This window comes from Chenopodium quinoa, unplaced genomic scaffold, assembly GCF_001683475.1.
Source record: "Chenopodium quinoa cultivar QQ74 unplaced genomic scaffold, ASM168347v1, whole genome shotgun sequence".
In the NCBI taxonomy this organism is placed as follows: Eukaryota; Viridiplantae; Streptophyta; class Magnoliopsida; order Caryophyllales; family Amaranthaceae; genus Chenopodium; species Chenopodium quinoa.
The window spans coordinates 2,545,508-2,573,256 of NW_018745063.1; the positions used below are offsets into that span (position 1 = coordinate 2,545,508).

Sequence of the window (27,749 nt, forward strand, 5' to 3'; positions counted from 1 at the left end):
CTATTGCCCACCAGTTTTAGATGTTGAACCTTGACTGAAGTTGAATGTGTAGGTATTGGTGAAGGCAGAAACATCAACAGCTGCACTACTTCCTGGTTCCTGTAACAAATACCATTAAAGTCAGTCACTGAAGAAGGTTCTGTGAATACACACACTTAACAAAAAAAATAAATAAATTTGGGATCCTTAAATTTGTGAAGGATCTTCCATCAGGGGTGACAAATACACCAAATCCTTGAGGCATAGCATTGGTGCCACCCCTTACACCCCTTCTACCTCCCCTGCCACCAGTTCTCCCTCCCCTTTGCACTAAGTCACCTCCCCTGCAACTAGTTCTCCCTCCCGACCCCTTTGCCCTGAATCAGTACCCCTCCCACCAGTTCTTCCACCCCTTGCACCTGTTGGTACTACCCTGCCACTAGTACTACCACTACTTCTTCCTCCCCTTGCACCTCTACTACTACCACCTCTAGTGACAACTCTGCCTCCTCTGCCTATTCAAGAGGGTTCTGCAGTAAGGTTGTGGTGTGCAGTTGATTGTGGAAGAGCTTCCTCTTGTTGTGGGGCAGTTGTTTTCTTTGGTCTGCCCCTAGGTCTTTTAGTAGGTGGTTCTATTGGAGGGAGTGTAGCAGTACCAGGGCTTGGCAACCTCTTTTGTTGTGCCCTTTTTCTCTGCACAAACTACATGTCATTTCCATGCCATGCTTAGTCAAGCTCCCTAGCTTCTTGGGATTTTCAAAAGGGTCCTTTCTTCTGTTTTTCCTAAGTCTTCCAGGCCCCACTTTGATTGGCAAGGGATAAATAGGAAATACCTTCACAGGCAAATTCCTTTCACCATCAATTGGGGGAATAAAGTGTGCATAATCTTTAATGTACTTTGCAGTTGTGTATGCTGGGTCAACAAAGTCTTCTGCATTCTTGTGTAAGTAAAACATTGCTGCCACAACATGGCAACAAGGCAGACCAGTCATATCCCGCTTCCTACAAGTGCAAGTCCTAGCATGTAAGTCTATTGTTAAACTATCCAAGTGGTAGCTTACTTGAAATCTAGTTTGTGTGGATGGGAGTAAATGACATTATGCATCTTCTTCCTTCTCATGTGCAAGTTTCTTCACAATCCTAGGGCATAAGGCGGTCTTCCACTTCATCATTTCCTCCCTTTATTGACTAATCTCTGCATAAAGGTTGACCTGATGTCTTCTAACATATAAATCAAATGCTTTGTCCTAGCATTGATTATGTACCCATTAAAAGTCTCAACCATGTTGCTGGTTATAACATCAGCCTTCACATGTGTTTTTAAGAAGGCTCTACAAAACACACTAGGATTATATGCTTCCAAAGCTTCTACAGCAAGTGGATTCACCTTTGTTAACACCTCTAAGGCATCATTATAGTTTGCCTCACTATAAGCCTTTGCACATGTCTAAAACATTAATTTGAACTCATCACCCCTATAGCTCTTATGGCAGTTAGCAAATATGTGCCTTACACAATGCCTATGTTCAGCCTTTGGTATTACCACTGATACCCCCCTTAGAATGGACTGTACATGTTATAATTATCCAAAAGGCAAAATACAATTATAAACTTGGCAAAAAAAAAAAAAAAAAAAAAAAAATCAGAACAAAAGGGAATACAAATGGATACCTAATGTTCATCAGACATAATTATACATTGTTCTCCATCCTCTAGTGCAAGGCTTTTCCTCAAGTTCAAAACGAACCACTCCCAAGATGCATTATATATTCTCACCTTTTACCACAACCTAGGCAATGGGATACATTTGATCATTGCCATCCCTACCCACTGCTGCCATCAACTAGCCTCCAAGAAAAGTTTTTAGAAAGAAGACATCTACGCATATTATTTTCCTGTATCCTGCAATCCATCCCTTCCTCAGTCCATCAAAGCATATATATAGCCTCTAAAAAATGAGTGGACTGATGAATCTTATTTATATAGGTTTTATAGGCACGTTTATACTAGCTTTTATAGTTACTTTTAGGTCTTTTAGTCGCTTTTTAGGTTGCAAATGCATAATTTCTTTGTTTTGTGCTCTATTACGCTCCGTTTGTGTTTTTCGTAATGTTTCAGGTGATTTTATAGTTATTTGGATGCTTTCGAAGTGTTTGGAGTTGATTCGGATGATATTTAGATGGAAGTCGACGAATCAAGTTTATTAATCGAAGATACCATGTTCGTGAATGTTGATTTTTGAGATTTATATGCATGAGGAATGATATTATCATCCATAAGGGTCGCTATGCACTTTTCGGAAATGAATTTGAGTTAGAAACGAAGAAAAACGAAGGTTTTCAAAGTGTCAAAACTGACCTTTGGCCACTCTTTTGATCATAACTTGAGTTCTACATATCTTATTGAAGCAATTCAGATTGTTTTGGAAACTAGACTTGAAGATCTTTCAAACGATAGGTCACATTACTTTATAAGATCTCTAGAACAAAAGTTACAGCCTCTGCAAATCTGCCTTGCGAACTAATAGACGATCAGCGCCCGAAGCTCGATACGCCCAGCCACGAGCGAGCTTCTGCCTAGCCCGATGGATACCCAGCGGGCACTGGTTTGGGCGTGGCTGGCAGCTCGTGATGGACCTCGTTTTCCCACCTACGCAAGCTTCCTTGACTACGATTCCATTAATCGCCTTAGTCGACCAATCATAATACGACTTATGTGATTGCTATTTTTCTTATTTTATTTTATTTATTTATCTTTAGATTAGTTTTAGGATAATATAAATATTTCAGCCTCCTTTTCTCCCTTCTCTCTCCTAAACCTAATCTCCATTGTCAATTTTAAAGGGGCTTCCGTCGGATTTCACCGGTGGAAAGCCCCAATCTTTATTTTCTTTTAAGCTTTTTGTTTTAGGTTGTAATAATGTCTCCCTCGAAAGAAAGGGTTTATCTCCTTCGAAAGACAAGGTTTTTTCGATCTCCTTCGAAATACAAGGTTTTTTCGATCTCCTTCGAAAGACAAGGTTTTTCGTACTCCTTCGAAAGACAAGGTTTTATTTGTGCTTAATTTGGTCTCCGGTTGTGCGGGGCTACTATTGATTGTGGCTCGGATTCGGGTTACAGAATCAGCACAAGAATTTACTTTCTCACAAAATTGCGAAGCGACGACGGATCCACTCAAAAAGTTGTATGAGACAACAAATCGAGAATATGCCGAATTGTTATATTTATGTATTTGGATTCTTAGCCCTTCCCCGATTAATTCTTGTTTGATTTTGTTAAATTCGTTTTCATTATCGTTCATTGTCAATTGTAGATGTCGTATGGCTTATATCAATGAAATTTAGTGTCTTTTAGGACTTTTTTTAAAAAAAAAAGGATAATATAAATATTTCAAGGGATTATTATTTTTTCTTTATGCCTTTTTGTGCCTTTTATATCTTTTGTTATTTTACGTTCTTTTTAGTTTTCTATCGAACCCTAGTTTCTCATGGCGTCTACATGGATTCTTCCATGGATGATTCTTAGGTTTATTATTTAAATTCATTGAGGTATTTTATTTCTATTTCTTTCTTTTAATTATGTTTTATTCCTTAAATCTAGCTTTTATTATATATTTCATGTTTGAGTAGTTTATTTCTAGGGTTTGAGAATCCATATTTATATAATGAATCTTGATTGGTATTTTTAATATTTTGATGATTGATATCTCTAATTGATAGTGTTTTATTGTTAATCTTGCAACCCGATCAATTGTTTGATTAATTATTGTTAATAAAAGTTTGAATCGAAAGATCTTACTTTTAGAGGCTTATCTACAATTAGCAATTCTGATTATGTTAGCGACCGAACTACATATATTACCTACAATTGTCATCAATTAATTAACTTCAATTGCTCACTCAACATCAATTACACATGAACTAATAACAAATTAGACACTAATCGACATTTGCAAATTAGGGTTCGCACATTTACCTGGAATTATTTCCCCAATTCGCTTCACAAATCACAACACCACTGCAACAACCTTCAATTCCACCGTCTTCAACTACCTTTAATTCCTCCGTCTTCGTCTTCAACAGCGTTCAATTCCTTCGTCTTCAGCAGTGTTCAATTCCACTCTTTTTTTTCTTTTTTTTAAACAATTTGAAGAAGAGTTAGTTAGAACACTAGGATTATGTGAGAAAGAAGGAGGGAAATAAAAAGATTTAACATGTTGTTTAGGTAGCTTGTAAAAGGGCTTGTTTTAAGAAGAATGGGGTAAAAGGTGGGACTATTTTGGGAATTCGAAAATGTGGGACTGTTTTGGGAATTCGAAAAGGTGGGACTGTTTTGAGCAGAACAGGTAAAGGTGGGATTATTAGTTTCTATTTTTCCAAAAAAGAAAAAATGTACAAGTAGTAGTTTAATTTTATAACAAAATTAAAATACAAGGCTCTAAGTCTCCAACTCATATAAAGATTGTTTCAAAAAAAAAAATACAGATTATTTATTTGCAAAATTAAAATTACTATATGAATATTAAAATACAAGGTTCCAAGCCTCGAAGTCAAGAACTTCCAATGTTGTATTCAACAAAATAAAATCAACAAAAATTATTTTAAAAATGATTCCGATGCCGGGAATCTAACGTAGCCCAACATGATGGACGACATCGGTGAAAGCCAGATATCCTGGGTGAAAGCCAGATATCCTAACCGCTGGACGACATCGGAATTGATGTTTTAATTGTGTTACAAAGTGTGTACTCAAACGTAGCCCAACGTTCCCAACCCAGAAAAACGACAAAAATCATTGAACACCAACATTTTATTTTTATTTTTATTTTATTTCTATCCTTTTCTTAATCTTTCTACTTTTACTTACTGTAGCAATAAAAAGAGAGTGCGAATTGAGTCTTTTTAATGTTTTGGACAGGGTGTTTTTTGTACATGGCTAGATAGTTAGGTAATTTATGTCGCCTTTTTTACTACAACAATAATGTGGTTTATATCGTGGTGTTCATCCTTGAACGTAGCCGTCTAAGACCCGACTAGATTAACTGAACTAAAATTTACAAGTTTACAAATTACAACCCCAGGTCAACTGATCTTATTTGGTTAATGGCCATCAACCCATACACTGATATGATGAGGTAACCTAACGTCCTAACCCGAACATTGATACAAATCATACAATGTCTCAATCTCCATTTGTACCTGGCTAGCATATTACTTCAAGCTATTTCCAAGATGGTAATCTGTGTAATTGAGTGAATCCTGGCAAATTTAGGCCATGTTCACTTCACTTTAGAAAAAAATAATATTCTGTAAAAATAATTTAATAAGTTCAATAAAAATAATTTCAGTTCAGTAAAAATAAGTTCAGTTCAGCAAAAATAATTTCAGTTCAGTAAAATTAATTTCATTTCAGTAAAATAATTTCAATTAAGTAAAAATTAGTAAACTTAAAGAAGAAATATAATAGAAAATTAGTAAAAAAATTCAGTTCAGCAAAAAAAATTTCAGTTCAGTAAAATTAATTTCAGTTTAGTAAAAATAATTTCAGTTCAATAAAAATAATCTAAGTTCAGCAAAAATAAAGTGAAGTGAACAGGCTTTATAGTACCACAAATACAAAGTACAAATAAGTAATTTAATATGAGTCGAAATGCAATTAGGTACCCAGTTTTGGTACTTGTACCTACTTGGTCCAAGTATGATTCTTAAAATTAACTACTTAGTTTAACCAATTCCAATTCCAAGTCCGAGAGAGATCCGGACCTCCGATGTTGGATTTTATCTATCTATGGTAGAACTTTTCAAATTTAATTATGTGGTAGACCCTAACTTTTAGTTATATGTCTACTAGGTTAGTTCCCGTGCGATACACGTTTATACAAAAATAGTGTGTCAAATGCCAATATTAATTTCTCTCTATAAACTTCACAAAACCGCAATTCAAATTATCTCGACCTCAAAAGACAAACCTTAATTATTTTTTTTTAGCAAAGCTAGCTATTTGTGCAAACTCAAACAACACTAGGGGTGAAAGTTCGGTATTCGGTTTGGATTATACCCCAAACCGAATTATTTCGGTTTTGGATTTTTGAAACCGAATCCAAACCGAATTTGGATTCAATCCAATCCAATCCAAACCGAAATAATTCGGTTTTGGATATTAAATCCAAACCTAACCGAATTTCTTTGGGCTGTTTTTTTGGGCCTTGAATTCTGGGTTGTTATTGTACAAATAGTTTTGGGCCTTTTAAAGACCTAATTTTTGTACCTGTTCCTGAACAAAACATAAATTTTTAGACAAAGCTTCCACCACCACAATTAATGTCATGAATTACAACACTAAAGTCTGTCCAGCCAAAAAAAAAAATTACAGACAGTCAAACACAACAATAGTCTCAAACATAAAATGACAGTATGGCAGATTGGCAACAGCTTCATTCAAATCTGGCATTAGCTTCTTCATCTTGGTAGAGTACTCTTAATGCATTCAATCAAGCTCAACCAAGTTTGGGTTGATTGGATCAGTAATTTTCATATTCTTCAAGTCTAACATTCAAAAAATAAACAAGTTACATAATATATATGACATAATGAAAAAAAAAACATATGATAATTAATCATTATACTACAAAAATAAGGCTCATATTATAATGAATCTATCAAAAATAACATAAGTACTCACCAATTTGAACATAACAGAACAAAACATCACTATAAAGATTGAACAAAACATCACCAATTTGAATGGAATCAATTCGAACATAATAACCTAGAGATATCTCAAAATTCCCAATTTGAACATAATAAATTAATAACTCAATTTCACAATTCGAACATAATAAATTAGTTTCCCAGAAATAACTCAAAATTCCTAATTCGAACATAATTCAAATTCCCAATTCAAAAAAAAAAAAAACAAATGAAAGAGGAAGAGAGGAGTAAATAAAAAAATCCTTACCTTTGAGTGACCGAGAGAGGTGGTGGCGACTGTAGGGAATAGTTTCAAGCCTTAAAATCCCACTAGCTTGAACCCCACTATGATCATACACCAAAGTACGGTGGCGTCCAAAAGGGAAGAAGATAGAGCAAAAGAGTCGCCAACAAGTTTTTAAGGAACTTGTAAACCGTTCACGAGGTGAAGGTTACACCCCTCAACGATCCAAGAGATCGTCAACTCCATAAGGCCATGAACCAAATAAGGGTTCGGGGATGAAGGTACAAATACAACCTAAAAAAGATTGAACCTGCCCTAATAATAGTCCTCTACTTTATTCTGCTCGTATTCATGTGCGCTTTCTAATTAACATGCAACCAATAGGATTAAACCTAAACCTGTTTAATCTATGTTGGTTGAATATTAATGCACAAATAAATCTATTATTGGCGATCACTTGAATTTATAATCACATTAACCCTAACAAGATTATTAATATCTTATTAAACGCGATTACAAGTACCAATTCCCTTTAAACATGCAATAAAAGGTGATCAAGCAATAAATAATAAGCAAGCAACATAAAATAATCATGTTAATCATCATAATAAATAATCAATCATTGGAATAAACATAAATAATAATATCAATCATAATTAATAATAATAATAATCATGTTAAATCATAGCAAGATCTTAGGCATGATACTAACAAGATTAATAACAAACCCTAGCATGTCACTAAACAATAAAAATCAAATCTTTAGCCCTAACATGATACTAAAAATCATAAATATTAGGAAGAGAATAAAAGTCATCATACTTTTAATCATACTTAATATTAAAGTTACCCTAAACATGATACTAGGAATCAAAATAACAATCTAAGCATGATTTCTATATCATAATATCAATTAAACCATTAAAGTACTTACTTGGATGCCTCATACCTCTTTCTAATAACAAAATACACACGTTAGTAACTTCAAGAAAAATAATAATCAAAACAATTAAATTAAATAATTGAAAGAGAGATTTGGGACCAAACCCTCAGAAATTAAAACCTTTCACGTTTAGGGCGAATGCAACTTCGAATATGGCTAGGTGTTTCTAGATCTTGTGAATGCGGAATTTTGTATGAAAAAGTAAAGTTTAGAAAAGAATACTAAAGAATTAATATTATTGAGAATTGATGAAAGAAAGATGATGAATGAATGAATTGTGAAGAATTAGATGAATGATAATTGGTGAATGATGAAGACTTAAGAATAAGGAGAATTGGTGAATGTTGGTGATTGAAAAAGGGGAGATATGACCTCTATTTATAGGAAAAAAGAGGGTCGAAGAATTAAGAAAAGAATCCAAATTCGAATCAAAATAAAACTCGTAGACAACAGTTTTTGCAGATTTTGTTTTTATCATATCTTTTGATCCAGGAATCGGAATAAGATGAAAAGAAGTCGTTGGAAAGATCTTGAAGTCTACTTTTTAACCCAATTGGAATCAGATTAAAATATGTTGTAGAATAAAACATATGAACGAAATAGTGAGACGTTGTCAGTTTTGGATAGAGTTTGATATCATATTCATATCTTTTTGGTTATAGCTCGGAATTATTATTATAATATGTAATTGGAAAGATAATTTCAAGATCTATCCAACCATATAAAATTTGGATAAAAAATATGAGGCAAAAAAATAATATCTGACCTTCTTTGAACATGTTTAAATCCGAATAGAATTAGGACTTTAAAAAAGGAAAGTTTTATAAAAAAGGAAAGTTTATATTTAAATCAAATTCCTTAATCTTATCTTTTCAAAAAAGGATAATTTAGATATTTTAGAAACTTATAGAAGATTCTTATCAATCCTAATTAGTTAAGGAATAGGATTAAACCTTTGGACCCTCCTCATGATCATCGGGTTGTAGGTAAAATCTGGTTTGGGCCCAGTTTAGTATTTTGGCCATAACTTCCTCATTATCCATCAGAATTGGGCTTATAATATATCGTTGGAAAGATCTTTTCAAGCCCCATCCAACTACACCATTATTGGACCCTTATCATGGACCAAACTAAACTGGAATGGACGTTTTCATAAAATAGAGTGGGTTTTCGAAAACAGAAAGAAAGAATTTTAACAAAAACTAACCGCAACACTAGACTTTTCACACTTTCACCTCATTCGATTATGGTTTGAAGTGAAAGGTATTCATCACTGGGTTTGGTTTTGGGGAGACACAAATGGGTGTCTACAGAAGCCCCCACTTTGACTGAGTTTGGAGAAACGCAAGTTTCGAAAACGAAATTCAAAGTAGCGAAAGAGACGGAGAATGATTCAGAATGTTCTGCGATCCTAAATCAATCTTGTAACGCCGATACATGCAAAACTAGCGTTAGTTGAACAGATAAAAGAGTTAAGAAACGCGTATCTTGCACCGTCGAGCACACGTCTCTGAAAGTAACCGATCTGCTGCCACTTTACTGTTGTTTTGATGACCTCCTGCAAGCTAGATAATGCCATCCCGCTTGAAAACTGCTACGCCTGTAACTGCTTCCAAATTAGAAGCTTGCTTCGCCTAAAACGATCCTCCTCCGCTTTGATAATATTCCACGTCCAAGGGAATACCATCAAAAATTGCTTCTCTTGAAACAATCCTCATCCGCATTGATAATATTCCGCGTCCAAGGGAATACTATCGAAGATTATTTCTCTTGAAACAATCTTCAACTGTTTGTGACAACTCTCCATAATCCAGGGAACGCCACCTTGCTGTTTCGATGTTCACTCGTCTCTGAACAAAGAGCTTCTTTTTGATATGTCCACGCGTCTCTGAACGAAGAGCTTGATAATAGGATGCCCACGCGTCTCTAAGCAAAAGAGCTTGAAAATAGGAGATGTCCACGCGTCTCTGAACAAAAGAGCTTTGATGGTATGTCCACGCGTCTCTGAACAAAAGAGCTTTGATGAAATGTCCACGCGTCTCTGAACAAAAGAGCTTGACTGAAATGTCCACGCGTCTCTGAACAAAAGAGCTTCGGTGCTTGAATGCTTGTTGCGATAATGTTCTGAAGAAAAATTTCCGAAGACCAACGTTTGTCGATCTTTAAAGCTCGCCTGAACTTTTCTTTCGCTAAAACCAGTATGTCGGTGTTTCCGTGATTAGGCACTTTAAGTTAAGTGAGACGATCTTTCATCAGGTCGAACACTTATTGCAATTGTAATCAAACAGACTACTTAATCATGTCAAATTGCTTATAGGGGCTAACTGGCGCACCAAGGAACCCAAAATTGCTGTATGAAGTCGAAATCACCTTTCTAAGAGGCTTCGAGCTTTGTCGTTGCTGAAATATTTCTGGCGCCAAGAATTGATTCTGTCGCCGAACGCTGTGATAGGGTCTCCCCTGTTCTGCTGCACCTGTATTTATTTTTTACTATAGAACTTTGCCAATTTCTTTAATTATCTTAGGGTTGACCTAAGGCTTAGCGTTATCTTAGGGTTGACCTAAGGTTTAATGTTGCTTGACTCATCGACTTGACACGACTCAAGGTATAAACTTGACTCGTCGATTGAGTGACTCGAGGTTGACTCGACTCGAAGTGTAATGACACATGTGTTAGACTCAAATCAAAGTGATATGGCACGACATGACTTAATGTGTACATGACTCATGTGTGCATTGTAATGTGATCGTGCGACTCGAAAAATGTAAAAAAGAAAAAATTCAAAAATTTTCCGTCATTTTTGTGGAGGGTACCGACTTTCTCCCGAAAAGGAAAGACGCGAAAAAGAATCGAAAGTTTGAAGATTCATGTTGAACGAGCTTAGTCAAATGTAATTTGATACTATCTCTCAAGGTGCAAGGATTAATTCATTCTAGGCTATCTCAACTGTTGACTCCATGATGAAAGTATTTGGGTAACTTAGGCACGGAGGCTAAAGCACTTCATACTTTGTGAAGCAATGACAATTATGAGTGATTTTGACGAAGCATGCTTCAGCGTTAAGATTTCATGACAAAGGGTTGCTAAGGGAAATATATTTGGTCATGTATGCGTGATGTGTGTGATAGTGACACTAATGTTAGGCCGCAAGAGCTAAGTGTGTGGAAAAATATATTATTGAAAAGAGTCAAATGGTGGTGACTCTTAGGCTAGGTAAGCTAATGATGTAGGGATCAAGCCCCCAAGTCTAGCTCTAAGTGAATAGGGATGAGCATTGGAGATCCCTTGATATGATCATGGTGTATGTGTGTGAATGTGAATATGAATGCATGTTTATTACGGCCGCACCTCGATGTGAGGTTGCCTACGTATCCGTTAGGAATCAGGTCGAACGTAGCTCTAGCCAAACCTCGCACAAGTGTGTGTATACCTCAAAAAGGTCTTTTTAAGGGTTGTAACGTGGTTAGGCTAAAGGTTTGAAGAAGAAGGGGATAAAGGTTCAAGACCCTAGATAAGCCCCCAAGGTGTGCAACCTCGCTTTTGAATATTTATTTTTTTATGCTTGAGTTCCTACTCTCTTTTTTTAGCTCACTTTTATCTTTTGCTTTATCATTTATTTTATTTTTGTAAGCGTGGGCAATCCCGATCATGCGGTCTATCACTCACTTGGCATTCGTGTTTCTCAGGAACGGTACCGAGCACTCGATAAGAGACGCAATCTGAGACGTGTTCTTATCGAAGATATTTTCATATCAAAGACATTGGAACACTTGCCTTTTTGTACACTTTTATTGTTTTTTATTATTGCTTATTTTTACTATCTTTTGAATTACACAAGCTTTCTTTAGAATTGCAAAAGTTGCACGCTATCCCATCCCAAGGTTAGATAGATGTAGGTTGAAAAAAGAGAAAGGTCGATCGTTAGACGAGGCTCAAAGTGGTTTATGAAGAAAGGATGTATAATTGAAAGATGAAAGGAGATATGATGTGGCTACAAGGGGTGCCTTAAATCATTGGTATACCTTGTGCTTAATTCGACATGTTTTTTTTTTTTATTTTTGTTTTTTTTTAATGCAATATAATGAAATGATCATATATAAGGAAATAAATGCTCATTTTATTAAAAAGGAAAAGAAAGAAAATAATCTACAAAATTAATCTAAAGGAAAAGAAAAGGTGCCTATGCTAGACTTATTGGGGAAGGGGTAAAATGAAAAGAAATAGAAAAAGAGGTCATAAAATCTTGTCATTAAAGCTCGCCTCTTGTCTTGTGTTGTTTGCCTTATCATTACTCGCTCTTCTTGTTAACTGGAGGTATGGGAAGCTTGTTGTTATCAATTAAATACTGGATGGACTCCTTTAGCTTCTAACAGCTCTCAGTAGTATGACCCCTGCCTTGGTGGTACTTGCAGTGTTCGTATGGATTCCAACTAGGCGATCGTTTCTTAAGTGGGGGATCTTTAGTAGTTCCAATGGGAGTAATGATTCCCTTGGCATGGAGTCGATTGAAAGCATCATCGTAGCTAATTCCGATAGGGGTAAATTCCCTTTTCGGTTGCTTTCGATTACCCATGGCTAGGATCTTACTAAGGTCGAAAGTACCAACACTATTACTAGAGTAGGTGTTTTCGGAAGAAGAAGGATAGTCGTTCTTTTTCCCTTTACAGCCACTGTTACCACTGTTACTAATCTTGGCCTTCTTATCGCGCGGAGGAGCATGAAGGAGATTTGAATCAATGAAGTCTTGAACACGATCCTTGAGGGCGAGACACTTTTCAGTAGTGTGACCGCGACCTTTATGGTATCGACAATAGGAATTTGGATCCCAATTAGGAGAACGTTTTTCAGGTGGAGGGTGTTGACTGGGACCAATGGAGTGAATGAGACCTTGATCGTGAAGACAGTCAAAAGCTTCATTATAAGTCATTCCTATTGGTGTGTATTATACGATGGTCCGTTTTGCTTGTGGCTTAGGAGCATTGAGTTCTTCATTAAACCCTTGGCGAGAATTTTGTTCGATGGCCATCACCCGATTTGCTAATCCTTCTACCACATTCAAGAGCATGGCAATGACATCTTGCAGTTTTCGAATGTCATCTTTTAGACTTGACGAGTCTTCCTTGGTATCTAAGAAAAGAATTTCATCCTCCTCAATTATGGCCACTTCATCGAGAGAGGTCATATAAGCTGTCTCGATCATAGGCTCTCCTACAGGTGTGATGAGAAGTGATGGATCAAAGGATGCTTGGTCATCTTTGATGGCTAGAATTTCGGAAGTTTCATTGTCATCGATCAGATCTTGAATAGCTTCTTTGAGTTTCCAACACTCTTCAGTGTCGTGACCCTTTCCCTGATGATATTTGCAGTGCTTATTAGGGTCCCATTTAGGTGGCCAAGCTTCTGGAACCGGATCTTTGATGGGCCCTATGGGCATGACTAGTCCTTTGTGATGTAGCTTCTCGAAAGCCGTTTCATAACTTATACCAAGTGGAGTGAACACCCTTTTTGATCTTTGGATTCGTGGTTTAGAGGTGTTTGTAGCATGTACCTCATTAGAGGAAGAAGAAGGATGGTCGCTCTTCTTTCCTCTTGCACTATTATCTTTTAGAAGGTCATCTTCAATGTCAATGCCTATATTATAAACAACTTTGAAAGTATTCAAGTTGTGTTTGTACTTTAAGTGCTTTGAATACTTCCCTTGGAGATTCTTGATAAACATCCTCACAGATTCTTTTTCGGTAGGAGCCTTGACCATATTAGCAGAAGTTTCCCTCCATTTATTGAAGAAAGAAGTGAACCCTTCGTTTCCCTTTTGTTTTAACATCTCAAGTTGTATATGGTCTGTCTCGTCTTGAATGTTGCACTTATATATATCTATAAAAGTGTTTGTTATCGACTCCCAAGAAGAGGTTTTTTCTTTCTTGAGAGAAAAGAACCATTGTTTACAAACGGTTTCGAGGGATAGTGGGAACAGAGAGGGGAAAACCTTCTTATCGATACCCTTAATTCTCATTATAGTTTCAAAAGCTCTTAGATGGAAGTAAGGGTTATCTGTCGCTTTGAATTTAGGGATGTCAGTGGCGTTGAACTTATGTGGAAGAAGTTCTTTGTCCAGCGAGACCCCTTGCGAACTCATGCCCTGAAATTTATAGTCACTAGATAGCTTGCTTAGACTCTCTTGCATGAGGTTCATTTGTTGTTGTTTCACGGGATCATCAACCTTGAGGGTGAGTAGCTTCAGTGTTTCAGTCATGGTAACCAATTGGTTCCTAAGCTCATTGACTTCTTCTTGAGTTGCCATTATCTTCTTAGCCTTCCTCTTTTGACGAATCGGTTTATCAAAAAAGCGAGAATTGAATAAAAAGGATGTCCTTGATTAATTGCCCTTCTCTCCTCGACCAAGTACTGTGGAAAAGGAATTTGGGGATACTTATTGTTAATTATTTGACTGAAACTTTATTCAACACGCAATGGATGGAGGAGGTGAAGAAAAGTGGAAGAATGTGGAGAAGAATGATTTAGGTGGAGGGGTGTGAAGAATTAGGAATAGAATTTACCCCCCGACTCAAATGACGGAAAGACGGACTCATGCATGGACCTAAGACATGGTCATGCTGATATGTGCTCAAAGTGTGTGCTAAGACTAGTGAGTGTAGGTGACATGTTAAGACTCGTTTCATGACCATGTGGCTAAACTATGTGACCAAGACTCGATTAATGACTTGATAAGGTGTTATTGACAGCGAAAATTAACCGAATTAATTAGTAAACTGGCTAATTAGACATTAGGTGATGACTCGACAAATAATCTGAACTGTCGGCCAAGCGACAGGACTGGCGTCACAACACAGTGATTGGCGCCAGACTTTTTAGTAAATGTCTGGCGCTACACACCATACAGTGGCGCTACAACTCAGACTTTGGCGCCAACATTGGAGCTTTGGTCTGAGACTGTTTTCGGTATTATTAGTCAACTGGGGTATGCCTAAAGTCGTACTAGGTCAATTCCGATTAAGAAGAAACTTTATTGACTCAAATTAATTAATTTATTAATTAATTAGGCAAAGTTCTTTAAGTCATTAATTTTAATCTCAACACAAATCAACAAACGGTTAAGAGAAACATAGAATATATATGCACAACAAATAATGCACAATTATCAAGTAGGCACAATATGATGCAATGAGTTCAAAACCTAACCATGGCTCTAGTTCTCTAAAGTTCGGGATATGGTTTAGTCAAATAGGGTCCATGGTTAATTGTCCAGATGCACCGCGTAGAAGCCTAACCGTGAAGGGTTAACGCGTGTGGATAGGACACCGCGAGTTTTTAGAAAAAACTCACTTCCATGGTTTTGTGAATTCAACCTCTCAGATGTACCCTTTGTTGCCATGAGCGTTCAATCGGGTAGATAGAGCATGAATTCCCAGAGGGTTATGTCCATATGTAGAACACATATGGGTTTCAGAAAAGTGAGAAAAATTCAATCAGGAAGCAGGATCGAGCAAACAATACGAAAAACCGGTCGAAATTAGAACGCATATTTCTGGCTCGGTATTGGGGGAAATTGGCGCCAGCAAACAGAGACTTGCGCCAACTTTTAACTGTAGCGCCTGGCGCCAATACTGGCGTCTGGCGCTACGGCTAAAAGTTTGGCGCCAAGCTCTGGCCCCTGACGCTACTTCCCACATGCCTCAGCAGCTTTCTGTGCTCAATGAAATCAACCAGTTTCGCGCGGTGTTATTTCAGTCCTAGTTGTGAAAGACATTTCTCAAATTTCCTACGTGTAAAATCCTATGTTTTTGAGTCAATACGGATGTTCTTTCCAATGAGAACCTTTTTATGCATATGAAAATAATGTTAATCAAAATTACGCACATGAAATACTTAGAACTTTTCGAGTCTCATCCACTTATTCTAGATCATTGTCGAAACAAATTAAGGAATTAAAATAGAAATCCTCCCCAGTGGAGTCGCCAAAAACTGTAGGGAATAGTTTCAAGCCTTAAAATCCCACTAGCTTGAACTCCACTGTGATCATACACTAAAGTACGGTGGTGTCCAAAAGGGAAGAAGATAGAGCAAAAGAGTCGCCAACAAGTTTTTAAGGAACTTGTAAACCGTTCACGAGGTGAAGGTTACACCCCTTAACGATCCAAGAGATCGTCAACTCCATAAGGTCATGAACCAAATAAGGGTTCGGGGATGAAGGTACAAATCCAACCTAAAAGAGATTGAACGTTCCCTAATAATAGTCCTCTACTTTATTCTGCTCATATTCATGTGCGCTTTCTGATAAACATGCAATCAATAGGATTAAACCTAAACCTGTTTAATCTATGTTGGTTGAATATTAATGCACAAATAAATCTATTATTGGCGATCACTTGAATTTATAATCACATTAACCCTAACAAGATTATTAATATCTTATTAAACGCGATTACAAGTACCAATTCCCTTTAAACATGCAATAAAAGGTGATCAAGCAATAAATAATAAGCAAGCAACATAAAAATAATCATGAAGAATAATAATAATCATGTTAATCATCATAATAAATAATCAATCATTGGAATAAACATGAATATTAATATCAATCATAATTAATAATAATAATAATCATGTTAAAGCATAGCAAGATCATAGGCATGATACTAACAAAATTAATAACAAACCCTAGCATGTCACTAAACAATAAAAATCAAATCTTTAGCCCTAACATGATACTAAAAATCATAAATATTAGGAAGAGAATAAAATTCATCATACTTTTAATCATACTTAATATTAAAGTTACCCTAAACATGATACTAGGAATCAAAATAACAATCTAAGCATGATTTCTATATCATAATATCAATTAAACCATTAAAGTACTTACTTGGATGCCTCGTACCTCTTTCTAATAACAAAATACACACGTTAGTAACTTCAAGAAAAATAATAATCAAAACAATTAAATTAAATAATTGAAAGAGAGATTTGGGACCAAACCCTCAGAAATTAAAACCTTTCACGTTTAGGGCGAATGCAAATTCGAATATGGCTAGGTGTTTCTAGATCTTGTGAATGCGGAATTTTGTATGAAAAAGTAAAGTTTAGAAAAGAATACTAAAGAATTAATATTATTGAGAATTGATGAAAGAAAGATGATGAATGAATGAATTGCGAAAAATTAGATGAATGATAATTGGTGAATGATGAAGACTTAAGAATAAGGAGAATTGGTGAATGTTGGTGATTGAAAAATGGGAGATATGACCTCTATTTATAGGAAAAAAGAGGGTCGAAGAATTAAGAAAAGAATCCAAATTCGAATCGAAATAAAACTCGTAGACAGCAGTTTTTTGCGGATTTTGTTTATATCATATCTTTTGATCCAGGAATCGGAATAAGATGAATAAGATGTCGTTAGAAAGATCTTGAAGTCTACTTTCTAACGCAATTAGAATCAGATTAAAATATGTTGTATAATAAAATATATTAACGAAATAGTGAGACGGTGTCAGTTTTGGATAGAGTTTGATATCTTATTCATATCTTTTCCGTTATAGCTCGGAATTATTATTATAATATATCATTGGAAAGATAATTTCAAGATCTATCCAACCAAATAAAATATGGATAAAAAATATGAGTCACGAAAATAATATCTGGCCGTCTTTGAACATGTTTAAATCCGAATAGAATTAGGACTTTAAAAAAGGAAAGTTTATATTTAAATCAAATTCCTTAATCTTATCTTTTCAAAAAAGGATAATTAAGATATTTTAGAAACTTATAGAAGATTCTAATCAATCCTAATTAGTTTAGGAATAGTATTAAACCTTTGGACCCTACTCATGATCATCGGGTCGTATAGGTAAAATCCGGTTTGGGCCCAGTTTAGTATTTTGGCCATAACTTTCTCATTATCCATCGGAATTGGGCTTATAATATATCGTTGGAAAGGTCTTTTCAAGCCCCATCCAACTACACCATTATTGGCCCTTATCATGGACCAAAATAAACTGGAATGGACGTTTTCATAAAATAGAGTGGGTTTTCGAAAACAGTAAGAAAGAATTTTAACAAAAACTAACCGCAACACTAGACTTTTCACACTTTAACCTCATTCGATTATGGTTAGACGTGAAAGGTATTTATCACTGGGTTTGATTTTGGGGAGACACAAATGGGTGTCTACAACGACAGAAGGTGGTGGCGCGTCGCGGATTGAGGGAGTACGAAGTCTACAAACACCAGATCTGAAGAAAGGAACTGATATTCGACCAAGGAGAGAATATACGGTGGCCGGAGTGAGATACGGTGGCCGGAGTGAAGGAAATGAAGGGTTTTGGTGAGGAAGTAAAGGAATTGAGGAGTGAAGGTGGCCGAAAGTCAGAAAAATGAAGGAGAAAATTAGGGTTTGCTATATATATGTAGGGGAATTGGGCTGGAATCTATATGGGCTTTAAACATTTCGGTTTGGATTTCGATTTTTGGTTTTTTAGGACCCAGAACCGAATCCAAACCGAAATAATTCGGTTTCAGGATTTTGGAACCGAATCCAAACCGAAAATTGAACCGAATTTCTAGTTCGGTTTGGTTTGGATCGGTTTTCGGTTTTTATCCAAACTACTTTCACCCCTAAACAACACCATCCAAACCATATCATTCCTTAACTGGAAGAGAAATTATCGAGTATGGAACATGGACCATACCTAAATTCTACAAGGTATTCGATCAGTTTAATAATTCTAGTCTTCAAAGAAGTACATTAATTAATACTAAAAGTTTGTGCAGGCCCGTTTCTGAGAATTTTGTGGCCTAAGGGCGAACCTAAAATTTGGGGCCCTAACACTTACATAGTATTTATTAGATAAGTAATTTGGGTATGCAAAAATATACTTTTACACAACACTCTTTATTCCTAATACTACTAAATATGATAAATAATTGAATAAATTTGACAATTGTATATTTCAATTATCTTCAAGTTTTGAAAAAAAAAATTAAAATCTAAAACCTAATAGAATTTGTTATATACAACTGGAAGTGCCATATACCCGGGGTAATTTACTCTTTTTTTTCTCATTTAATAGATGAACAAACAAAATTTGCTCATTTATTAAATGAGCAAAAATCAATGAGCAAATAACCCGATGTACAGAACAGGCTCTCAAAACCTAAAGTAATACCACAAATTGGATGAGCAAAAATTAGGAACAAAGTAGATAATAAGGAGTAAAAAACGAAAAAAATAAAAATTGAGAAATATAATGTGAAGAACAGTGAAATTAAAACGTTTATGTGAAATTCTTATGGCTAGTTTGGAATTTATTTAGAGAATAAATTGGAATAGAAGTTGAAAATTTCTCCGTAAAAAATAAGGTGAAGATTTTTAGGGGAGTAATTGATTGAGTTTAATTAATTCAAATTTTCCAAGATTGTTGAAGGAGATTATTTTTAACTTTCCAAACATTAGAAGAGGATTTTTAACGTTAAATATGCATTCAAGTTGTACAATACACTTTGAGCTTCCTATTTTGGGGCCCTGGCAGCTGCCCCAGCTGCCCTGGCCCAGATACGGCCCTGAGTTTGTGAAACTCAACGATAAAGTTTTGTAATTAGATAGCCTATAAGTAATTTGATTGATTGTAATGAGGAAGGTAGAATTAATGATATACCCTTGTTTGTGCCCTTTCTTCTTCTCCAATAGCAACAAATGATTTCATAACATAAAAGTGACATGATAATTGAAATTACTTGGTCAACACAATAAATCTCAAAAACCCAAGCAAAGCAAACTTTTACAATTGATAGGGTACTCAAAGACAATTAATTGATCCAAATCATTTATTTTGTTTTTAAAAAACTGAATTATACAGTAGGAAGTATCAACATATATGAAGTACATTAAAGTATTCTTATACTAGAAGCTTGAAAAGTGAATTGATTATGGATGAGAGAGTAAGATAATTGTTGTTTGCAACAAAAAATGGGTAGTAAAAAAGTTATGTCGGAACTCTAGAATCTTTAGGGATTCTTCTGCTTCCAGGCCTTTTGATTCACAGCTTGCGGAGGTCATGGCCACTCATTCAGCCTTTGTTTCATTGGTACACTCAGTAAGTACCCTTTGTACTGCCGGAGGTAAAACGGGAGCCTCTGCTCCGCCGAGTTTTTACACAGCTCAGCTTGGTCTGAGTAACCATGGGAATACGTTACTCTCACTACAAATTGATGGCGCTTGGTTTCAAGAATCTCTTCATGCAGGGATGAGCTGGTGCTTGGATAATGATGACCCGTTGGATGATAGGATCATAGGAGGTAGCAACTTCGGGGTGTGTAACTCGGCATTACATGCAGAGGCTCTTGCGTGCTTGTATGGCCTCCAATGGGCCTCTGATCGAAGTGATCCTTCTATCATGGTTTTTACGGACTCATATAATCTTGTCACCCTTCTTCGGGGGACGGTCATAGTAATGTGGGTCTCCTGTAGCTCATTCGCAAGATCTAGTTACTTGGTTTAACCTTTCAGTTCTGCAGCATACATAAGGCAGACCGATCGCGCGTTCATCGAGCTCACCTAATTGCTAGGGAAGCGACGGTTAATTTTATTTGATTTAGTATTAGTTAGTACTCTCTTTGTATCCATTGTCAAAAAAAAAAAGTTATCCTTGTGTAAAGTTTTGTTTTACGTACTAAGGGAACTCACAATAAGGGGTTTGTATGGAGTTTGTATTGTGATTTTTGAGGTTTGAAAAACAAACCCTTTATTCTTAGTGGTGTGACATGGGGTTTGAAAGTTGAGAGGGGTTTGTATTTAGTAAGTTGTTTTTATTTGGTGAGGTGGATTGGAGTTTTGGTAGGGTATTGGGTATAAAATAAAAGCTAAACTAAAATCAAATTGAATGTTGAGGAATTTTGGTGGGGTATTAGGTCCCACATACAAACCCCTAATAAGGTTTAAAAAGGTTTGTTGTGTGAGGGATTTGTAGTAAGATGATGTGGCTTGGGGACAAACCCCTATCAGTAAACTAGGGTGTCAGTTCGGATAATCGAATTGGGTATGATAAGGTCGAGTCGAGTAAATTTGTAAAGTTGAGTTATACTAAATTATTATGTTCACACGAGTCCAAATCTGAATCAGATATTTTTCAGATCGGTTTTGAATCGGGTCGGGTGTGCTTTTGACACCTCCGGAGTAAACACAATGGTTGCCCACAACCATTGTGGTTATCACTTATTTTATTAGTTTCTTTATCTTCCACCCAACTTATAATCACTCTTATACCCACTTAATAACCAATATACCCCAATGGTTGACCATGGCTACACATTTTCTTTCTCCTACTTTTACCCAATCCCACCATACAATCTCCCTATTTCACTCAATGACCAATCAAGCTGATACTACTATTTTGCTAATAACCAAGGTTTATAACCTGGTTATTTCCACAATCAGGTTATTGGTTTCTTTTTTCCCTAAAATTTCTCTCTCTTCATTTTTTAATACTTCTTTCACATTCTCTCTCCTAATAACCACCCTAAATGGTTAATGGTAGGTTATGCTCTAAGGGATTTAAACTATTGTAAATGCCCTTGAAGCAAAAAGATTACAAAAGTTTTGTTTAGATGACATCGTTATTAGTTTAAGCGGAAAAATATTTAGGAAAAATTGACAGGAATAATCCCAACTTTGCATTATCCGTCTAAAATAATCCCAACTTTTGATTAATTTTTAATAATCAGAACTTTAATATCAATTTGATTGTAATGGTCCCGAGTGACTTGCAACCTGTTGAGTTTTTTTTTTTTTTTTTTTTTTTTTTTGGTGTAATTCTATTGTACATACTACATATATCACTACATGATTGGTCAAAATAAGTTTAAATTTTTATTTAGTTACAAATTAAGGGGATGTTCTCATTAAATGAAATGAGCTGAACTAAACTGAACTGGCTGAATTTATTACAGCTGAACTTAACTGAAATGAATATTTTATAAGAGAAGGAAATTAGGAGCTGAACTAAAATGAACTTAACTGAACTTATTAGAGCTGAACTGAACTGAACTTAACTGAACTTAATCATATGAGAACAGGCCCTAAATCTTAACTAACACTTTTAACTACCTTTTTTTTTTGAAGGAAACTACCTATTTAACTAAAGAGCTAATTAAAATAAATAATTTAAAAAAAAAAGCACCACAACACCACCAGCCACCACTGCCCTACCCTCACCACGGCTTAAAGCGCCCATTGCTCCTCCCCCAACCCTCGAAACTCGTATTCATTAGGGTTCTGAGAGTGGGCGAGATGGAATTTGGGTGGGTGGGGGGGGGTTGCGGCAGAGGTGTTTTTTTAGGTAAATCTGGGGTTTTGGGGTTGGGGACGATGGCAGATGGTAGGCAATGACGTAGCCGGAGAGGGGTTGGGAACGGGGCCCTGGCCTGGGTTTCGTGGGAGTGTGGTGCCGATTTGTGACTACTCAATAACCTGACTGGACTGGAGCTGCCAAGGAGGGGCAGTGGGTTTTAGTTGATTAATTGAATTTTTTTAATTTTGTTTTTATTTTTTTCAATTATCTTTTGACCAATCTCGTCTTGATATATGTCTGATAACTTGTTATAACAAGTTGTACACCGGTTGGGACCATTAAAAACAATTGATATTAAAGTTTATATTATTAAAAAATAATTGAAAGTTGAGATTATTTTGGGCCAGTGAGGTAAAATTGGAATTATTCATGTCAATTTTTCAAAATATTTAATAAGAAGACAACATTTGTCTCATTTAAAAGTGTGGTGATGTAAGCAGTATTCTATTTTAGTAAATTGAATACATAGTACATAGAATTTGAGTGATATGATATATGTAGGATCATGATTCAAACACTTCAAACAATGAAATAAAAAAATTCTAGGCATATGTGATTAAAATAAACTCTTGGCTCTTAATGGATAGAATTTCTTATTTTAATTACAAATTCTCATGTTCTACCAAACACCTAAAACCCGTGTCATGCACGAATTTATTAAATTAATTTGTAAAATTTGTCTATTATAAAGATTCGTTAAATAATTATGATGATGAGATTGATAGGTGAAAATTATGTTAAAGTAATTAAGTGAAAGTAAATTAGCAATTATTGCATAATTTTTACACGTGTCTTACTTATGTATTTAGTGAAAATTATTTATAAATTAGTTCTAATTTACAAGCAAAAATAAATTGACATATGTCAAAGGTGATACCTTGCCAATTAAAGAATATACTCCAAAATCTATCACATATGTCGTTTTGGCAAGTAGATAAGTATAAAATAATATATAAATAGAGGTTTTTTATCCATAAAAACGATTTACTTCCTAAAAAAGAGAGTAAAAAAATAAGCGGGAAAATTTATAACCATAATGTGACGTGTGGCGAGTTAGGCTTTGAGTCGACTCTGAATTAGTATAGTACTAGATTAGTACATGTGCGTTGCACGGTGGTTGATAAGTAATTTTTTGTATAATTTTTTATCTTTTGTTGTTGATAACTTTCTAATATAATTTGGCTCATTATTTATTTATTTTTTTTATAAAATTTGTTACATAAATATTTATACAAAAAAAATGTACTTAAAAAAAATAGTTATAAAATGCTGCATCATAATGTAATATTTACTATGTTATTAAATATATACTCCGTACTAAAATGATGGTTAGATTAAATATATTAATGTTATATAAATGTATAATTCATTAAGTTTATACGTTTAGAGTGGAAGCTAAATAAATGTGTATTTACTATTTAAAAAAATTAAAAAAATGTGTGTTAATTTGTTCAAAAAAAAAATGTGTATAATTAGCTACCAATATCTATGTCTATTTAATTTTGTTATATTATGAATATCCAAAAGTAGTGTGGAGTATATACTACAATATTGATGTCAAATTCAAATTTCACACCTAATTGGTCCTTGTTTTCAGCCAGAAAAGACACCAAAAAAAGGAAGAAAAAAAAAAGAAAAAAGAAAATGATGACATCATAGGTAAAAATTGTAGGGAAAATTTTTATGAGAGTTTGACACGTAAGCACTTTAAGAAATTGATGACATCATTAATGTTTTGTTTTAGTTTTAGTTAATAGATATGATATATATGTTATGATATGATATGATATAATATGATGATATGATGGTAGACCTTTTCAAACTTAATTACATAAAATCGTTAGTTAGGGGGTGAATTGTTGTTAGTTTATGTTAACCTAGGTTTGCTATGGTTAGTTTATGTTAACCTAGGTAAGATTTCTCATCTTTTGAGCGAAATTTATCATATTTTATAAATTAATGTTATTAGTATATATGAAAAACCGAGTCAAGGATTAATCTCTATTATATAACGGAAGGGGGTGGTGGTGGTGGTGGCGGTGTCCACTTGAAATGTCTATTTTACCCTTAATGAATGTTAAAGGCTATGCATATGATTTGCCTAACTTATCCTTTCCCACTTAAAAATGAAGACTACATTTATTATATGACCTAATTGATGTAAAATTCAAATCGATAAACATTACTTTAAATGAATTGAAACATATATAAGAGTCTGTTCACATTTACTGAACTGAAATGACTGGAGCTGAACTGAACTGATTGGAGCTGAAGTGAACTGAACTGAACTGAGCTGAAATGAATATTTTATGAGAGAGGGAAATTAGGAGATGAACTGAACTGAATTGATTGGAGCTAAACTGAACTGAACTGAATTGATTGGAGTTGAACTGAACTAAACTGAATTGAACTGAACTGAACATGAACTGAAATTAAGTAAATGTGAACATGCCCTAAATTGCATATATAATTCATATCTATGTCATATATAGTTATTTTAATCGATTCCATTACTAATTAATTATAGGAAAAATTAGAAAATAACACCATAAAACTGTCACGATTTTAATTATAACACCACATTTTTTTTTTATTATAACACCACAAATAAAAACCAAAAATTTGGTTTCACCACCACTTAACTTTGCCATCCAAAAAACCATTAAGTGGGCCCTACCTAATACACATGTTAATCAACTATTGGATTAAAAAAAAAGAAAAATTGAAAAATAAAATTAAAAAAAAAAGAAAAATCCTAAACTCCTAACCCAGCCACCACCCCACCACCGGCGCCAGTCCCTACCGCCGTCAGCCGTCACCCTAACCCAGCCACCATCGCTGTCTCCATGACTTGACACCGTTGCCGAACCAACCAGACCCCAACCCAAATCAGCTCAGCCTCCATCTTGTTGTCTCCCCGACCCACGAACCACGACCTAAACCCCAACGCAACCTAGTCGAGTAGCTGACAGCAGCACATCAACCCACCACCGTCGTCGAACCGCCGAACCCCCAACCCACACCCATATCCAAACCCACAAACCGCCCTACTCCTCTCACCCTCACCTAAAACTCGTTCCCTGAAACCAAATCAGGGTTGGTTTCGTGGGTACGGTTGGGCTGGTTTCAACGGATGAGGGTGGTCGATCGGTTGGCTGGTTTCGTGGGTCGAGGGTGACGGCGTGGGGTTGTGTTGGGGTAACGGGCGGTGGGGGATAGGTCGGGGTGACGGCGGTGGCTAGGTTAAGATTTAGAGATTTTTATTTTTAATTTATTTTTTTGTTTTTTATTGTTTTAATCCAATAAATTTATGGCACGTGTACAGTGTAGGACCCATTAACGAGTTTTTGGATGGAAAAGTTAAGTGGTGGTGAAATCAAATTTTTGGGTTTTTTTTTTCTTTATTTTTTTTTATGGTGTTATAATAAAAGTTTTAAATTTTATGGTGTTAAAATCAAATTTTTGTGATTTTTATTGTGTTATTTTCTAATTTTTCCTTATTGTAAATGAATTATGCCAAATGAACATTTTATGCCAACACATACTATGTACAATTTTCATAGAATTAAGCACGCAAAAACTAGTACTTCGTATATGATTAGCTGTCAAATACTATGTAAATATACTCTTCTGTTCTGTTTTGCCTTTTACTTCCTACAATCTACATTCTGCATTATACTTTCCTAGTTTTCTTTGCTGATTTAATTATAGAACACAAGACAACTGTTAAAACATTTGCAACCTCAATAGAAAATACATTCCTTATTATATGCATCGATTATACATTCCTTATTGTGAAAATAAAACACTTAGCTTACTGTTATACTAATAAACTCTGAGAGATGAATAGTTAACTAATAAAAAGCCTTTTATCGAACTAAAATGAGTTAACGCCCTACAACTTGTTCTGATTTTCCCTGCTGTACCAGTAAGCTCCTTTTCAAGAGAATGCTGGCCATCCCTTCGCCCTGATTGCACTGCATAAGAGACCCCTCCAAGCACTCTCGCGAGCTGCAATAGCTATGATGTCGGCACAAGAGACCGTTTGGGAACATTGAGCTTCAAGTTGAAGCTTGGCTTCATCAATCACTTCAAAGCCCCTTACGCTAGGCTTGTTAATGAAGTGATCCTTCTCTGTTGGATGCCCTGGAGTTGAGTCCAGTAAAATGGATGCATCACATCCCTGGAACAGAACAGAATACAAGCCTACGTTAATGCTGGCTTGAACATAAAATGTGTTTGCTGAAATAAAAAGCACATCCATTGTAAATTAAAGCAAATTAAAACAAGATTATAACATACCCTCACAAAGCAATCATGGAAGTGCATTCTGATCAGAGCAGCTCCAAGTCCAGGATCCTTTGCAATCGCGGACTTTACAACTCCTCTGACAGTAGTTTCAGCGCAGGGACAGGTCTTGTTGTAGAGCCCAACTGTTAGAGGAGCAGAGGTCGGCAACAAGGCAGCAACACTGGAGACAGAAACCAAGGCCAGAAGAAGCATAAGCTCAAGCAAAGGAGTAAGACCTGTTCACATCACCTTATTTTTGTTGAACTAAAAATATTTTTAGTGAAACAAAATTATATTTGCTGAATTTAAATTATTTTTCTGAACATAAATTAATTTTATTGAACTAAAATTATTTTTGCTGAAGTGAAATTATAATTCTTCTTTGAGAAAACTGTTTTTTTTTTTTTTTTTTTTTTAACTGAACTTATTTTTATTGAACTAGAATTATTTTTACTTAATATTATTTTTTTATTGAACAGGGCCTAAGTTAGAAGTGAACATGATTTCTTTTGAGAGGTTGACAAAGTTGGAATAATATGCAAGGATGAAGAGAAATGAAAGAAGCAGGGGAGTTTATTTATAGGCAAGGAAAAGCAAGCATGACATCTACGTATTTGCAGGGTAATATATCAGTTTCAAACTCCATAAAGCTACTTACATGCATAAATATATGCACCATACCCTACTTTGTTGATTGGTATGTTAAACAACATACTTAGCTTACAACTTAATAGTTACTGCCTTAGTTACTTTATAGTTAATTGCTTTTATGAGTTTTATCATTGATTCCATAATCATGACATCATCAAGTTATAACTAGCCAAACTATGCCTTTTTTTTTTTGTTTGACAAAGACAAACTATGCCTTGTTACTTGAACTGTGTCTCATATTTGCTTTATGTCCAAAAATAAGCCTCTCAAGTTTTTTGCTCATTATTGTTGTAATTATATTCCATTGTGTTATGGGGTGTAGAGGGGAATCATTAATTTTCAAGGTACCCGGATAATTTCGTGAATCAATTAAATTAATAAGCTACAAACACCTTGCTTAGCTTGAATTGCACAATTTGATCATCCACAAAGAAATTGGTCTTTATTTCTTATGCTTACTGTTCTAAGTGATGAATCTGTCTTGTCTGATTTATAAATCATTGGCGTGTAAGTTTAAAAGGACATAATGTTAAGTTGGCTCTTTGTAAGTTTAAAGCCTCTGGCTCTGATATATTCCTCTGGCTTCAGTT

At 35.2% G+C, this 27,749-nt stretch overlaps 1 protein-coding gene across 1 annotated transcript; it reads right to left on the reverse strand.

The window, feature by feature from the left end:
• LOC110709317 (peroxidase 2-like) lies at positions 1 to 27,442 on the reverse strand. Its single transcript, XM_021887529.1, has 6 exons — positions 27,382 to 27,442; positions 26,521 to 26,744; positions 26,261 to 26,401; positions 1,245 to 1,426; positions 813 to 981; positions 1 to 99 (listed from the first exon to the last, which is right to left on the reverse strand). Exons 1-6 carry the CDS (start codon positions 27,440 to 27,442, stop codon positions 1 to 3), a joined length of 876 nt encoding a protein of 291 aa, XP_021743221.1.
• Positions 27,443 to 27,749: the final 307 nt, after the last annotated feature.